The 17,761-nt window shown below is 43.7% G+C and overlaps 1 protein-coding gene across 1 annotated transcript; it reads left to right on the top strand.

The window, feature by feature from the left end:
- Positions 1-949: 949 nt before the first annotated feature.
- Positions 950-2,689, top strand: LOC103973619 (pentatricopeptide repeat-containing protein At1g08070, chloroplastic-like). Its single transcript, XM_009388246.3, has one exon. The coding sequence runs from the start codon at positions 950-952 to the stop codon at positions 2,687-2,689; it is 1,740 nt and encodes a 579-aa protein (XP_009386521.2).
- The last annotated feature ends 15,072 nt before the right edge of the window (positions 2,690-17,761 follow it).

Here is a 17,761-nt window from a genome sequence, read left to right as displayed (position 1 = left end):
CCTTGGAAAGGGCTTTTAACACAACCTTTTCGAGGCACAGCCCATTACATTGATGATAAGGTTGTTATGAATTCAATGCAAATGAGAAAAGGTCTAACTATGATGATGATGGCTTTCATCCACCAAAATTTGTGCATATTTTTATTTCATTTCTCTTTAAAACTAAAAAGGTGGTTGCAAACATATTTTATTTCATATGTACAATATCTGTTATCGGAGGAATAATAATGTATATCGATTCTTTTTTGATCTCATATATTGAAGTGTTTATTGTTAAACGAGATACAACAGTGTACATATATTCTCCTTGGATCCTATATATGTAAAAATGTTTATTATTCAATCGTGGAAGAATCTTATTAGAATTATCTCGAGTTCTTGAATTTTTTTTATAGTGGGGATGGGATGAAATAATTGATCCATTAATAAAAAACTTGACATCCTCATAATCAATTATTTTGTAAGATGATTATTGATAGAGTGAATGGATTTATCATTTTTTTGAATTATCTCATTCAATTCAATAGTTTGGTGTAATGTGTATCCTCGTGTTCCTGTCATGTGAATGGATGAAATGTTGATTGTTGTAACTATTCGTATCTAGTTTATGATGAATTGAGAAGTTATCTTATAATTATGTCATTATCGATCATTAAGATGATATTTTATATTTCTCAGGATGTAATTTTATATTTTATAAATGTTATCTTTCATATATCATTGTTGAACTTCAAATTAATGATGATAAAATTATTTAGTTTTATGTCATATTAATCATCCTTCTGATATATATATATATATATATATATATATATATATATATATATATATATATATATATATACCGAAATCAATATATTAAAATTAGTTACAATTATCATATAGACGAAGACGACACCCCATCATCACATAAATTAGCCGAAGGCCATAACACACGCAGCATTCATTCATGCCCGCCAAACCACCACCACCTCTCTTCCCTCCAATACACCCCACACGCCGCCCCAAATGCCTCCACACTTACGCTTCGTCGCCATCACCACCACCACCACCACCCGCCTCCTCCTCCTCCTCCTCCTCCCTTCAACGCCTCATAAACCTCTCCATCCCCTTCTCTGGAACCCATTCCCTCCCCCAAACCCAACACGCCATTGACACCGACACCTGCAACGTCCTCATCAAATCCGACACCCACTCCGGCAGCCACCTCCGATCGCTGCTCGTGTTCACCACCATGCTCCAAGCATCCATACCCCCCGACCTTCTCACCTTCCCTCCCCTCCTCAAATCCGTCGCCCGCCTGTTCCTCCCGGATCTCGGATTATCCATCCATGGATGCGTCGTGAAGACCGGGTCCGACTCGGACGTCTTCGTGAATACCGCGCTCGTTTCCATGTACTGCTCCTTGGGCCGTGTCGGTGACGCGAGGCACGTGTTCGCCGAAATGCCTGAGAGGAACTCCGTCACCTGGAACGCGATGATCACCGGGTACGTCCACAACAGGCGGTTCAGGGAGGCACACGAGTTGTTCTCCAGGATGCTCGGGTCGGGGCTGGACCTGGGCGAGGTCACGGTGGTGACCGCCCTCTCGGCTTGCTCCCATCTTGGAGCTCTCAGCCAGGGGATCTGGATTCACAATTACATAGAGAGTCACGGATTGAGGCTGAACGTGTTCGTGGGCACTGCATTGATCGACATGTACATGAAGTGCGGGGTGATCGATGAAGCGTCCAAGGTTTTCCAGGCGATGAGAGTGAAGAACGTCTTCTCCTGGAATGCTTTGATAACGGGGTATGCCATGAACGGCGAAGGAGAAGCTGCCCTCGAGGCGTTCGATGAAATGATTATGGAGAAGGTCAAGCCGGATGGAGTCACCTTCCTGGCTCTTTTATGCGCGTGCTGCCATCAAGGACTCATCGACAAAGGTAGAAAGCTTTTCGTCGGCATGGAGGAGGACTTCGGCTTGCGGCCAAGGATAGAGCACTATGGTTGCATGGTTGATCTTCTTGGCCGAGCCGGTTTACTAGAGGAAGCTCACAAGCTCATCGCGACGATGCCAATGAAAGCAGACGCTGCTGTTTGGAGGGCACTGCTTGCTGGTTGCAGGATCCACGGGGACTTGCAGCTCAGAGAACTTGCAATAAGAAAGCTCCTCGATTTAGAGCCCGAGAACGGAGAAAACTACATCTTGCTTGCAAATCTTTTAGCTCGCGATCGGCGGTGGACCGATGTGGGAAAAGTGAGGCAGATGATGGGGAAGAAGAGGATGAAGAAGGACCCTGGGTGCAGTTTGATCGAGGTCGATAACAGGGTACACGAGTTCGTCGTCTCCGATCGGTTTCAGAGGAAAGGACTGGAGGAGATCTTTACAATGCTGGCTGCCATGAAGAGGGAATTGAAGCTGGCTGGCTATGCTGTGGACACAGAGATGGCTTCCTATGACTTGGAGGAAGAGGAGAAGGAGATGGCCGTGATGCATCACAGCGAGAAGCTTGCGCTTGCGTTTGGACTCGTAAGAGCTCAACATGGGTCGACCGTAAGGATAGTAAAGAACTTGAGAATGTGTGTGGACTGTCATACCTTTTTCAAGTTGGTCTCGGAGGTGTACCAGAGGAAGATCGTTGTCAGGGATAAGAACCGGTTTCATCATTTTGGTGGTGGAGTTTGTTCCTGTAAAGACTATTGGTGATGCAATCGAGTACCTTTTTGATCGCGTTGTTTCGACGACCCGTTCACTTCTCTAAGCATCCCTCCTCCCCTCGGGAGCCCAGTCTGGTACCAAATCCTTGTTCCTCATATACCACCACATGATCCACAAACTCTCATGTAGCTCCCAAGTCTTTCTAAGAGTTGCTTCGATCCAATTCACAACACTATCGAACCTATCTGTTGGTGAACTTTTATGCCGTGGCCGAGGAGTCAATACGACTTGGTTTGATCCCGAATGTGCAAGATCGCCAATGCAGAGACTCGGGAGGCGGGATTGCGTGTCCGATCGGGTTGAGCTATGAGCTAAGAGTCTTGTTGCTAGTTTCTTTGTCGTTGGCCCCTGCACACAGGTCGAGGTCAGAAGGGGGATTTTATGACTCGACCTCTTCGAAGCTCAAGTTAGCGTTGAGTGGCATGAGAGTGAGTTGAGTGTACAAAAAAAAGTCCCCCCTAGTCCTAGCCAGGTGGTGGGTTTTATACCTGCACACGGGGATCGGTTATACCCAGTATGTTAATGATCGCCGACCCCTTAAGCGGTTGGTCTATGCCTCTGTGCGCGGACGATGGTCGACCTGTACGGATTAGCGCCGAGCGACACCGTCCCGAGCATTCTAGGATGGCTCTGTACTCGGCGACGTCGTTCTACGGACGATGGTCGACCTGCACAGATCGTCGTCGAGCGGCATCGTCCCGAGCATTCCGAGGCGGCTTTGTACCTGACGGTGCCATTCCAAACCTTCTGAGGCAGCTTTGTACCAGACGATGCCACTTGCATGACCTTGTATAGGCTGGGAGGATGGTCACGTTGTTTGAGTCGTCGATGTGGTCCATCACATCGGCGTTTAAGTTCCACATCAGTGCTGTCGTGGCTGTGGTATGTTGTCAAAGGGCATGCTACCAAATTGTGCCCTATCATTCTTCCCCCCCTAGAGAGCCATGCTTCGGCTCCCCCCGAAGGGGCTCGGGGCATGGCTTGGTGTCTTCACTTGAATGAATCGGCTGTTGCACTGGAATTGTTGGCTTGATTGCCGGTTGGTGCTAGACTGGTTGAAAGTAAATGAGGCATGGATGTATGATTGGTCAAGTGGTGTTACTCGAGCATCGAAGACTGGTCTGGTCACGCTGGTCGGGCGCTGGAGACTGGTGAGGTCGTGCACCATGGCTCAAGCACTGGGGACTGATGTGACCTAACACCATGGCTCAGGCACTGAGGACTGGTGTGACCGAGCATCATGGCTCGGGCACTAGAGACTGATGTGACCGAGCGTCATGGCTCGGGTATTAGGGACTGATGTGATCGAGCGTTATGGCTCGGGCACTCGGGACTGATGTGACCGAGCACCATAGCTTGGGCATTGAGGACTGGTGTGATCGAGCATCATGGCTCGAGTACTGGAGACTGATGTGATGACTCGGGTACTGTGGACTGATGTGACCGAGCACCATGGCTCAGGCACTAGGGACTGATGTGACCAAGCACCATGGCTTGGGCAATGAGGACTGGTGTGACTGAGCATCATGGCTCAAGCACTGGAGACTGATGTGACCGAGCATCGAGCACCATGGCTCGATTATTGGGGGTTGATGTGACCGAGCACCATGGCTCGTGTACTGGGGACTAATGTGACCGAGCGCTATGGCTCGGGCACTAGGGACTGATGTGACCAAGCATCATGGCTTGGGTATTGGAGACTAATGTGACCGAGTGCCATGGCTTGGGCATTGGGGACTAATGTGACCAAGCACCATGGCTCAGGTACTGGGGACTGATGTGACCAAGCATCATGGCTCAGGTACTGGGGACTGATGTGACTAAGCGTCATGGCTCAGGCACTAGGGACTGATGTGACCGAGCATTATAGCTCGAGTACTAGGGACTGATGTGACCGAGCATCATGGCTCAGGTACTGGGGACTGATGTGATCGAGGATCTGCATAGCCCATAGCCAAAGCCGACTATGGCGGGAGATTTCCCGCCATGCAGTTTTGTGGGAATTTCATTTATGGCTAGAGACTTTGCTTTCGGTGGGAGGCTCTTGTCCTGGTGGGAACATTTTTTCCTTGGAACTTGTGTTTATGCACTCTTTCATGAGTCATTATGGCGAGGTGAGTGGCTGCTCGCATTCAGGGAAGGTGAAGGGTCACCTCGATTGGTGGGGCTTTCTTTATAAACCTCCTCGATTTTGCTGGTTCTTACTAGTTCATTCCAGTGCTTCGACTCCCTTCCTCCATTGTTTCTGATAGGGGTAAAAGTGGCGATGTGACACGCCATGGCAGCAACCCCCTGAACGACACACTGCCCGAGGCTCTCCATACCCTGCAGTAGCTCGGCCTCCCATGCAACCCCTGTGGTGATGTTCGACGCCTTGCAGACAGCTACGTCAGGTAACATCAAACCTCATCTATAAATACCCCTGAGTCCAAAGCAAAAGGGGAAGGGACTCACTCAGACACAAAGCACTCAGAGGCTCTTCTTCTGCCTCATCCACAATCCCCTCCACATCTTCTTCTAACTTGATCGTCGGAGGGGTCGGGCCGAGCTCCCGGCCCGACCTGTGTGCAGGTGCGAGATGGTGCCGCCTCTTCCTGAAGCAGCGGCGGAGCTGCCTCCCCTACCCGTTGACCACTGCCTTCCGGACTTGGACCAAGCCGCGACGGCCCCAAGGCCACGGCTGAACAGTTACTTACCGTAACAGTTTCCATTGGTCGATTAGCAGTTCAGGTCGATCGGGATGTCTTCTTCTTCCTCTTCTTCATCTTCTTCATCTGGTCGATCGGGGTTTGAGGTTGCAGCGTCAACCTCAAGTAGTGTCGGGGATAGCTTGTCGGCGGGTGGCGCATCCCCCGTGAGTGAGAAGGTTGTGCGGGCCCTCAAAGTCTCAAAATCGTTGCATGATTTTGATTCTATTGTTACTATAGCGCTGCTCAGCCGCATCTAGGATCATTATAGTATACCGGTCAAATATGAGTTACATGCTCCTTGGCCTGGACAATGCGCCTATGACCTGTTCTTGGATGAGTTCGGGCTGACACTTGATGCATTAGAGGTAGGGCTCAAGTTTCCTCTGCACTCGACAATTGAGGTCTGTCTCAATGGCGAATTTCAATGATGTCGAACTCATGGCGGTATATGGTGGTCTTCCTCAGGGAGTATCACGGTGTGGGTATATTTAACCTTGACCCGCTCGCTCTTCCTTACTTTCATCTTTCCAAAGGGCTGGGTGGTTACTACCTATCGTCCCGGGGTGGTTTTAGGGTAAGCGGGGTACCTTCTAACAACAAGGGGGTGGAAGAGCCATTACTTCTTTATTAATCGTAGTTAGGGATGGGGTTTTGAACTCCAATGGTCGGTTCGATCCGGTTAACAATACTTCCTCGGAGTTGTCTAATGAGGAATTCGAGCAGCTTGGGCATTTGAAGGAGATTCTTTCTTCTTCCCAGGCAATTAAGAACATGATCGAGGAGTGCTTGGTCAAGGCGGGTCTTAGTTTGGCTCCTCGGGGTATGGTCCGAGCCCGTCCCCTTGCCTTTGCTCCAGCCGTAGCTTTATCATTCTCCGTGTCGCTGACCCACCCTTGATCTCTTGGGTAGACATGGTGAACCTCAAGGAACTGAGAGGCATGCCTCGCATTTCAGTGACTTCTCGCCCTACCCAATCGTTCGCTCCTCCCTCGGGAGGGTCGAACCCGACAGGACGACGGAGAAGCCTTGAGCAAGACTATCCACGGAAGAAGGCTAAGGTTGGGACCCGCAAGATGTCCGAGGCGGCTGTGGCTGGGGGGCTACCACCGTTCAGGGGGGCGAGTGCAGAGAAAGTTCTTGGGGCGCCACCCAAGGCGGATGTGTCGGCGGGAGCACGCACGGTAAGGAGCATGCTCCCTCGTCGGGGGTGGAGCCCGGGAGGTCGGTTCAGTCGGTGTCGATGCTAGACCTTTGTCACATCCAAGTGCAAACAAAGAACGAGCCTTTCAGGCTCTGTCGATGGGCGAATTACTTGATGGAGAGGCAGAGGCTCCCCTCGAGCCGCGTTGGCCGGGGCTGACCATGGGGAGCCGCGTGTGGACTGATGGTTTCTCGTCCACGGCGTATGTCTGAGGTGCGCTCGTCCCGGTAGTAGCTAAGCAGGTGTATACCTCTCCATCGAAGGTGCTGATTGGCAAAACCGCCAAGTCCTTGGTCTGGGTAAGAATGCCGCCTTTTTCATCTGCTCCCGTGGTTTCTTCTTTCAAGCACTGATTTGCGCTTTCTTTGTGCAGAGGCAACACTTCTTTCAAGTTCTATGGGGCTGATAGATCGGGTTCAGGACGTGGGTTGAGTAATTAGTAATATGGGGGATAAGATTACCGTACTTCGTGGTCAAATCAAAGAACTAAAACGAGGTTCTACGCCGGAAGATGTTGTAATGGCCGAGCAGCGGGAGGCTGACTTGGAAGGGGAGGTGGCTCAGTTGAAGTCTGAGCTCGAGGATGCTGAGCGGGAGCAAGGCATGCTTCGAGAACAGCTCGCAGAGGCTCGATGCCTATTGAAGGAGTCCCGCGGGAGGGTCCGCTTGATGGAGGGCGAGCTACTGGACCTATTGCGGGGTTTGAGGAGGCCCGAGCGGAGATGAATAAGGCAGAGGAAGCCCTTGTTGACGAGGTTCAGGCGACGCCTGAAAAGGGGAAGAAGATTATATCAAAGTACAAGGAATTAGTCGGTTTTCAACTCGATCTGCAAAGATCGGGCCAGGTTACTTATGAATACGGATACCGAGTTGCTCTGGCTTGGTTCCGAGCTCGGTACCCCGATCTAGGAATCGAGGAAGATCCTTTCATTAGCCTGCCCGAAGACGAGAATGTTGCAATGCCCAATGAGGTGCCTTTTGATGACAGCGTGGGCGATCCTAAGGCCTAGGTCTATCTTCACATATTTTTGGCGATCGGTCGGAAGTTGTTATGCTTTTGTTTGTCACGACTGATCGGGCTATGTAACTTTTTGCTTATCAATACAACTCTATTCTCTGGAACAGATTTTTCGTGTCATGTGGGGATTCTTAGACCGACCCTAGGGGTTCCCGAGCCGAGAACACTTGCTAGACATAGAACTTTAAATTTGATATGTGTCAGGTCCTTGGTAACTGATCTCCTTCTTGCATTGTTAGGCAGTAAGTGCCATCCCGAAAAACTTCAGCTACTCGATAGGGACCCTCCCAACTTGGGGCCAGCTTGCCCCGGGTGCATGTCGGGTCACTGACCTTAGCCTTTCGTAAGACCAAGTTGCTAAGCTTGATCGGTCGAGGGCACACCTTTCGGTTGTAGAGTTCGGCGATAGTTTTCTTGTAAGCCAGGGTTCGGAGGTGCGCGTCGGCTCTCCGCTCTTCCACGAGGTGTAGGTTAGCGTGGAGGCCTTTGTCCATTGTACCTTCTTCGAAGTTCTTAATCCGAGGGGTCGGGAAGACTACCTTGGGGGGGAGCACCGCCTCGGTTCCAAATGCTAAACTAAAGGGTGACTCTCCTATGGCAGGTTTTGGCATTGTGCGGGAGGCCCACAGGATGCTCAAGAGCTCGTTGACCCACGTGCCTTAAGCTCCGAAGACTCTCCTCTTAAGGCCCTCAAGAAGAGCTCGGTTGGTTACCTCGGCCAGACCGTTGGTTTGAGGGTGGGCCACCGAGCTAAACCTCAACTGTATCCCGTAATCTTCGTAAAATTTTCTAAACTTGGCGTTGTTGAACAATGTCCCATTGTCAGTGATGATGGCTTTAGCGATGCCGAAACGAGTGATGATGTTCTTCAAGACGAACCCCTCGACCTACCTCTCAATGATGGATGCTAGTGGCTCAGCCTCTACCGACTTCGTGAAGTAATCTACCTGAACAATGAGGAACCTTCATTGTCCTGAAGCTGGGGGGAAGGGGTTGAGGAGGTCCATCCCCCACTACGCGAAGGGCCATGCACAGTCTATCGGGGTTACTGGGATCGTGGGTTGATGTTGCACTCGAGCATGCTTTTGGCATTGTTGACATCGCTGTACATAAGTCTTGGCGTCCTGGTGCATGGTTGGCTAGTAATAGCCTTGTCGGAGGATTTTGAAGGCTAGGGTTCGGCCGCCAATGTGCTCTCCGCAGATTCCCTCATGGACCTCGGTTAAAATCGCTTGGGCCTCCTTGGGGTCCAGGCACCTCATGAGCGGTTAGGTGAATGACATTCGGTAGAGTCGTCCATTCATCTCGCAATACCATGCTTGTGTATGCCAAAGCCGTCGAGAGGCAGCTTTGTCGGTCGGAAGTGTTCCATCCCTCTTGTAGCGGAGGATCTCCTCTATCCAGGTCGAGGTCACATCAACTTTGACAACATCCTTGGCCATGATGGTTCGACAAGGGAGTTGCTCGACCTCGGGAAGGGGCGGTTTGATGCTTGGACCCGAGGCAAGTTTTGCCAATGCGTTTGCTTGCATGTTTTGCACCCGAGGAATCCTCGTCATCGTAAAGTGTTGGAAGCGGTCGGCGAGTTGTCTCACCTTCGACAAGTATTTAGACATGGTTGTATCTCGAGCTCTATAGTGTTGAATTTCAGATTTTGATGATGAAATCAATTGATAAATTGTTTGATCTAATCTATATGTTGAGAAAAGTGTGTAGGATTAACTACGATAGTGGTATGACATAAAGCAAATATTGTGCCGGAGTCAAGATCGAGATTTCGTTGGGAGTTTAAGAGTTTGTCAGAAGTCCGGACGTTCGTTGGAAGTTCCACCGGAATTAACCGAGAAGTCCAGGAGCTTACCAAAGAAGCTTGTCGGAACTCACTAAGAAGATCATGGTGAAGTCTAGGAGCTTGCTGGAAGTCCGCTGGAACATTGTTGTGAGATAGTCGGAAGTTCGTTGGAAGATCACCGGAAGCTCGCCGGAAGAACAATTGACGAACCGGAACAAGAATGCTTTGTTAAATGTCTTAATTATTGTAGTTAGACCTTAAGTTGAGTTAGGATTGGGAGGTAATCCCACTAACTCAGTTAGGGGCCAACTGGACCCTTAACAGGACTGAATTGGGCCGGATTGAACAACCCATTCAGCACCTGAAGTCCGACCGACGGTGGCACCGCCTAGGACTCGGTCTCCCAGGTGTTCTGGGCGGTGGTACCATTGGTAGTTATTACCTGCCAATGATGGTACCGCCTGTCAAGCGATGGTACCACTAGAGCTCAGTCTTCGATAGCTCTGTCAAGCGGTGGTACCGCCCAATAATGGTGATGGTACCGTCGGTACCACAAATTCTAGGGATGTGACACTTTTTAGCTTCAATTCTGAAGCCATTGGGACCTATAAATATCTCACCCTTTTCTGTATGGAAGGGTAACAAAAGTGCAATCAAAAGTGTAAAAAATAAGTGTTGGGGCGTTAAAAGTGTTGTAAAAGTGAGAAGAGTCCTCCTCCCTCTCTTATCTTTGTAATCATCCAAGAAAGAGGAGTGAGGCTTGTAAGGGTTATCTCCTAAACCTGTTGAAAGGAGAAAGCATTGTAAAGAGGTGGTTGGTCTTCGCCTATTGAAGGAGGACCATTAGTGGACGCTGGTGACCTTAACGAAGGAGGAATCAGAAGTGGATATAGGTCACAATGACTGAACCACTATAAATTTCGGTGTGTTCTTTCCTTACTGCAAATTCTCTTTACTGCATTCAACTTTACTACATTGCAAACTGCCCAACCTTTTCTTCTCTACTTATTCAAAGTAAAATAAATGATTTGAGTCGAAACCAATTTTTATCATACGAAGGCTTTTGAATCGACGTAATCTTTCCACTACACTAATTCACCCACCCCCCCCCACTCTTAGTACCGCTCTTGATCCTAACAATTGGTATCAGAGTAAGATCACTCTCGTTTGGTTTGAAACCCAAGAGAGATGACATTTGCCGACAACTAAGAGGGTCATTCAATTATACGTCTACCTATGTTCAATGGAACGAATTACACATATTGGAAGACTAGAATGAGGATTTTTCTAATTTCAATGGATTTTGAGTTATGGAACCTTGTAGAAATTGACTTTCAAAAGTCTTCTCTTCCGATGAGCGATTGGAATGAGTTAGAGAAGAAGACTTTCGCTTTAAATACCAAGGCTATGAATGCCTTGTTTTTGCGCTTTAGATAAAAACGAGTTCAATCGAGTGTCTATTTGTGAAATGACTTTTAATATTTGGCACACACTCAAAATCACTCACGAAGGAACTAGTAGAGTAAAGGAGTCGAAGATAAATATTTTATTTCATACTTATGAATTGTTTCGGATGAAGCCTAGCGAGACTATTGTCGACATGTACACCCTTTTTATGGATGTCGTCAATAGTTTAAAAGCACTTGGCAAATGTTTTTCGAACTTTGAACTTGTTAATAAAATCTTGAGATCTCTTCCAAAGAGTTGGGACCCTAAAGTAATGGTTATTCAAGAGGCCAAGGATTTAAACAACTTTTCTCTCGAAGAACTTATCGGGTCACTAATGACCTATGAGATGACTTGCAACGCTCATGAAGAACTTGAGAATAACCTTTCAAATAACAGGAAGGTAATGTCACTAATGTTGAATCTCGTATTTTGATGATGAAACCAATTGATATGTGTTTATGTTTTAATTTGTGTTTTGAGTGATGCAGGATACTTCGATCAGGATGAGATAATTAAAGCAGGAAAAATCATGTTGTGCCGGAGGAAAACATGTCAGAAGATTAGACGTCGGGCCGGAGGAACGGTCGACGTATCGACATAAGGTTTCAGGCCGTGGATTCGGACATCGGGCCAAGAAGAGCAGATATTGCGCCAAGGATATCGGAGTTGCGGAGTCAACTGGCCGATTGGGCAATAGGCCACAAGAGAGGACGATGTGCTGAAGAATCGGATGAAGCGTCGAGGGACCAATGACATGCCAGACAACATGATTAAATGCTTAGTATTAATTGTCTAGATCGAAGTATGTTTTACATGTGCAGGATTAACTACAATAGCAAGGCATGAAGCAAAATGAAGTCCCGGAGTCAAGGACGCGATTTCGTTGGGAGTTCGAGAGTTCGTCAGAAGTCTGGATGTTCGTCGGAAGTTCTGTCGAAACCAGCCGAGAAGTCTCGGAGCTTGCCAGAGAAGCTCATTGAAACTCACCAAGAAGATCATCGTGAAGTCCAGGAGCTTGCCGGGAGTACGCCGGAACATTGCCGAGAGATCGCCGGAAGCTCGCCGGAAGAATAGACATAGGGACTTGTTTAGCTTAGCAAATGTCTTAGGATTTCGTAGTTGGCACATAATTGGGCTTGGATTTGGGCCAATCCAATTATGGGCCAGCTAGGCCCATGTAAGAACTGTGTTGGGCCCAATAAGAGGCCTAAATAATGCCCCAAGAAATCTCACCGTCGTGGCACAATCTTCGAGACTATGTAGGCGGTGGTACCGCCAGTCTGGGCGGTGGTACCGCCCAACACTGTCCCCCTAAGCGGTGGTACCGCCTAGGGCAGTGTTAGTGTCAGACTGACACTGGGCGGTAGTACCGCCCAACGCAGGCGGTGGTACCGCCTGTGCTTGGGGAACCCAGGATGGGAAAGTTTTAGACTCCAAGTTTGAATCAACTTGAAGCCTATAAATACCCCTCTCATCCCTGGTTAAAACACACAAGCACAGAGAATTTAAAGAGGGAAAAATGATGTTGTAATCTCTTGTGAGAATCCTCCTCTTTGAGTCTAAGTGTTAGAATAGTTTGAGAGGAGTGAGTGCTTGTAAGGGTTATCTCCTAAACCCGATAAAAGGAGAAGAGGGGTGTAAAAGGTGATTGGCCTTCACCTATTGAAGGAAGGCCTCTAATGGATGCTAGTGACCTCGTCGGAGGAGGAAGCCGAAAGTGGATGTAGGTCACGTTGACCAAACCACTCTAAAACTGCTGTGTTCTTTGGTTTGCATTTTATTCTTATCATTTGCATACTGCAAACTACTTTACTTAGTCACTACGCGTCCATACGCTTCTAAGTTATTAAGCTTCCGAAATCGGTTTTCGTCAAAATTAGTTTTTATCGTACGAAAGTTTTTAAACCGATGTTATTTTACCGCTGCACTAATTCACCCCCCTCTTAGTGCCGACTCTTGATCCTAACAACTAAAAACTCAAGAAGACCACTTGAAAAAAAAATTCAAGTGATGAGGACTATGATGATGACTTGGCACTCTTGACAAGAAAGTTTAAAAAATTCATACAAAAGAATAAATCTAAAAATGACACTAAAAATAAATTTGAACTCAAGAAAGAACAAGTTATATGCTATGAATGCAAGAAGCCGGGACATTTCAAAAGCGAATGTCCTCAAGCAAAGAAGAAGCAACCAAAGAAGAAGAAGGCTCTTAAAGCAACTTGGGACGACTCAAGTGCATCCGAAGAAGAGGAGCTAACCAACACAGAGCAAGTTGCTCACTATGCACTAATGGCTATCGGAGATGAGGTAAGCAGTTCATTAGATGCAAATTTATCTTTTGATGAATTACTAAGTATTTTTCATGATTTATTTGATGAATGTAAATTAGTTAGTAAAAAATATAAATTGTTAAAAAAGGAGCATGCTTCTCTTGTTAGTGATTTTGATAAATTAAAAGTTGAGTACAATGATAGTTTAGCTCCTTGCACAAAATGTGATGAATTAGAAATACTTAAAAAGGAAAACTTGCTACTCAAAGAAACCTTAGAAAAGTTTGAGGTTGGTAGCAAGTCCTTGAACATGATCCTTGCCAATAAGGGTCACGTTCATAGAAGAGGCGGAATCGGATTTGTGAGTACCTCTCACCAAAATTCAACCACCTTTGTTAAAGGCCTTACCTTGCATGTTTCACCCCGAAACAAATGAAACTTTTATTGCAAATCTGGATATGTTGCTTATCAATGTTGGTTTAAGAGATGTAGTTCACACAAATTGATTTGGGTTCATAAAGGAACCGTAAAAAACTCAATGCAACATGATAAGTTGAGTAGATCAATTTTTGAGGCACCCAAGGTCAAATGGGTACCTAAAAATCATCCTTTTTTATAAAAATATTTACCATCACAAGCTAGGAGCAATAGATGGTACCTTGATAGTGGACGCTCAAGGTACATGACCGGAGATCCATCTTAATTCTCTAAACTCACTAGCCTAGACGAAGGGTATGTCACTTTCGAAGACAACAACAAGGGTAAAATCATTGGCAAAGGAACTATAGGTAACAAATCCAACTTTTTGATTAAAGATGTGTTGTTGGTTGATGGCTTAAAGCATAATCTTTTGAGCATTAGTCAATTGTGTGATAAAGGATACATCGTTAGATTTGAATCCAATGCTTGCATTATTAAAAAACCACACAAAAACACATCTTTAATTGCCCTAAAACAAAATAATGTATATATTATCGACATTGATGATCTTTGTAATGAAATGTGTTTTTCGATTTTGAATGACGATGCTTGGCTTTGACATAGAAGAATAGGTCATGCTAGATGAAACTAATCTCTTAAATCTCATTTAAAGAACTTGTAAGAGATATTCCTCACATTAAGTTTGTTAAAGACAATGTGTGTGATGCATGTCAATTAGGAAAACAAATAAAAGGTAGTTTCAAACTAAAGAATCAAATAAGAACCTCTAGACCATTGCAATTGATCCATATGGATTTGTTTAGACCAATTGATACATCAAACCTATGAGGTAGCAAATACGCCTTTGTAATTATGGACGATTATAGTAGATACACTTAGATATACTTGGCACACAAAAGTGATTGCTTTAGGTATTTTTTAAAGTTTTGTAAACTTGTTCAAAATGAAAAAGACTTTATGATTTCATCAATTCAGAGTGATCAAGGTGGCGAATTTCAAAATCGTGATTTTCAAAATTTTTGTAAATCTAATGGATACAACTATAATTTCTCTACTCCAAGAAATCCTCAACAAAATAGAGTAGTAGAAAGAAAAAATAGAAACTTACAAGAAATGACAAGAACCATGTTGAACAAACATAGCCTATCCAAATATTTTTGGGCCAAAGCTGTTAATACGACATGCTATGTCATGAATAGGGTTCTAGTAAGACAATTACTTTCCAAAACTCCTTATGAATTGTGGAACAACAAAAAACCCAACGTTTCATATTTTAAAGTTTTCGATTGTAAATGTTTTATCTTGAATTAAAAAAGAAGCTTTAGGAAAGTTTGATGCAAAATTCGATCAAGAGATTTTTCTTGGCTATTCTTCTAGTTCTAAAGCCTTTTGTATTTTTAACAAAAGAATTTTGATTATAGAAGAATCTATTCATGTTGTCTTTAATGAAGTTTCTGAATTTAAGAAAAATGAGTTTGACGATGATCTTATTTTTTATGCTTTGAATTTAAATGAACCTTCTCCTTTAACTAGTAACTTCAATGCATCTTCTTCCGAAACATCCTTACCCAAGGAATGAAAGTACGTAGATGCTCATTCTAAGAAGTTAATAATAGGAGACACATCAAAAGGGATTCAAACTCGTTCTTCTCTTAAAAATTTTTGTGCCAATGCTGCTTTTCTTTCTCAAATTGAACCTAAATGCATTGACGATGCCTTGAAAGATGATTCATGGGTTATCACAATGCAAGAAGAGTTGAATCAATTTGAGAGAAATGAGGTATGGAAGCTTATTCCGAGGCTAAATGACCATTTAGTTATTGGTACTAAATGAGTCTTTAGAAACAAGATGAATTTGGTATCGTGGTTAGAAATAAGGCTAGATTAGTAGCCAAGGGTTTTAACCAAGAAGAATGTATCGATTATGAAAGAACCATTACTCATGTGGCATGATTAGAAGCCATAAGGATGCTCCTTGCCTATGCTAGCAGTAATAATTTTAAGTTATTTCAAATGAATGTTAAAAGTACTTTTCTTAATGACTTTATTTCTGAAGAAGTTTATGTTGAACAACCTCTCAAATTTGAGAATGATAATCTTCCTAATCATATGTTTAAATTGACTAAAGCTCTATATGGATTGAAACAAGCCCCAAGGGCTTGGTATGAGAGACTTTGCTCATTTATTATCTAAAATAATTTCTCTAAAGGTAAGGCCGATACTACATTGTTTATTAAAAATTTTGAAAATAATTTTCTTGTTGTTCAAATTTACGTTGATGATATTGTTTTTGATTCTATAAATGAATCTCTATATGAATCGTTTGCCAAGAGTATGAGCCAAGAGTTTGAAAGGAGCTTAATGGGTGAACTAACTTTTTTTTTTAGGCTTACAAATCAAATAACTTAGTAATGATATTTTTTTTAATCAAACAAAATATGCATTAGACTTACTAAAATGATCTAATATGGATAATTCAAAGGCTATCAATACTTATATGAGTACCTCCACTAAGTTAGACATTGACGAAACTAGAGAAAGCTTTGATCATAAAACTTATAGGAGTATGATAGGTAGTTTACTATACCTCACCATAACTAGACTGGACATTATGTTTAGCGTAGGGCTTTGTGCTAGGTTTCAATCTAATCCTAAGCTATCTCATCTTAAAGTAGTTAAAAGAATTCTTAGATATCTTAAAGGAACCACTAATATAGGATTATGGTTACAAAATCTAAAAATTTTGAATTAACTACGTATATTAATGTAGATTTTGCTGGATATAGATTAGATAGAAAAAGCACATTCGGAACATGTCAACTCTTAGGTCATGCACTTGTCTCTTGGTCTTCTAAGAAACAAAACTCGATTGCATTATCTACAACTGAAGCCGAATACATAGCGGCTAGTGCATGTCATGCACAAGTCATATGGATGAAAAATACATTAGAATATTATAGAATTTATCTTAAGAACATTCTCATAAAATGTGATAACACAAGTGCAATATGTTTAACGAAAAATCCTATTCAACACTTTAGAACTAAACATATTAATAGTAGACATCACTTTATACGAGATCATGTTAATAATCATGATGTAATCTTAGAATTCATTGATACGAAACATCAATTGACTGATATCTTTACAAAACCTTTAAATGAAGAACAATTTGATTTCATTAGAAGGGAGTTAGAGATGTTAAATTATCCGAATACATGAGTTTGTTGTATTTCTTTTCCTGACTATCTTTCTCTTAATATATTTCATGAATGGAGCTTTCATGAATTTATTTCATTTTTATCTTCCTTGATATCAAGTTTATGCTCCATCACTTAATGATTTTTGATACACTTAGTCCTTTCACTCATGGAATTCATTGACAAATGCATCTCTCACGGATTTCACTCTTGTGAATTTTTAACAGATTTAATTATGAAGTTTTATTCAAGGATTTTTAATCCTTCATTTGATGCTTCTTCCTTACTCTTCTCATGAAAGAAAAATTTTATGAATTGTTAGTGTGTGATGATCACTTGCAAGAATAGGGATTTGATTTTGTATGGATATCTTAATCCTTTTCATAAATCCCTTCTCTTTGTTAAAATTGAAGCATGATTTAATGAAACTCATTTATTGTTTTGAATTTGACTTGGTTCAAATCCTTTCATGAAATTTGGTTCTTGATGGAATCTTTTCTTTCCCTTCTTCCTCGACAAAGGAAGAAAGAAACTTGCACAACTAAAGAAGAACCAAAAAGCCCTTGAGTAAAAATGTCAGCTTTTCTAAAAGTTATCATGTAAAGTTTTTGCTTACCTTCCTCTATGGTTTGGATAAATTAGTGTAAAACTTGCTTGAATCTTTACAACACTTGCATTGTTGAAGTGTTCTCCTTTTTGTTGATGACAAAGGGGGAGAAATGTGACAAATTGACGACAAAATGAATGTCTTAGATAAGTGCATAAAATGTATTACGAATGCTTGAAATATGAGCAAATATAATTGGAATCATCAAATACATTGCACATACTTGAAACATATCAAAATGTATTGCATATGAATATTTGAAATCTTTATCATAGTTACCTTAAAATGCATGCATCATATGTATCGTAGATACTTGAACTCTTTCATGTATGTTTGATAAATGTCTATCATAATGATAAGGTATCATGAGCTTAACTTGCTATTTACAAT

The sequence above is a fragment of the Musa acuminata genome, chromosome BXJ3-1 (assembly GCF_036884655.1).
Source record: "Musa acuminata AAA Group cultivar baxijiao chromosome BXJ3-1, Cavendish_Baxijiao_AAA, whole genome shotgun sequence".
Classification (NCBI taxonomy): Eukaryota; Viridiplantae; Streptophyta; class Magnoliopsida; order Zingiberales; family Musaceae; genus Musa; species Musa acuminata.
Note: the sequence above shows the minus strand (reverse complement) of the source record. Positions and strands in the feature narration are given on the sequence as shown.

Bases quoted from the DNA above. Each gene is read 5' to 3' on its own strand.
- LOC103973619 (XM_009388246.3), top strand. From the start codon at position 950: ATGCCCGCCAAACCACCACCACCTCTCTTCCCTCCAATACACCCCACA.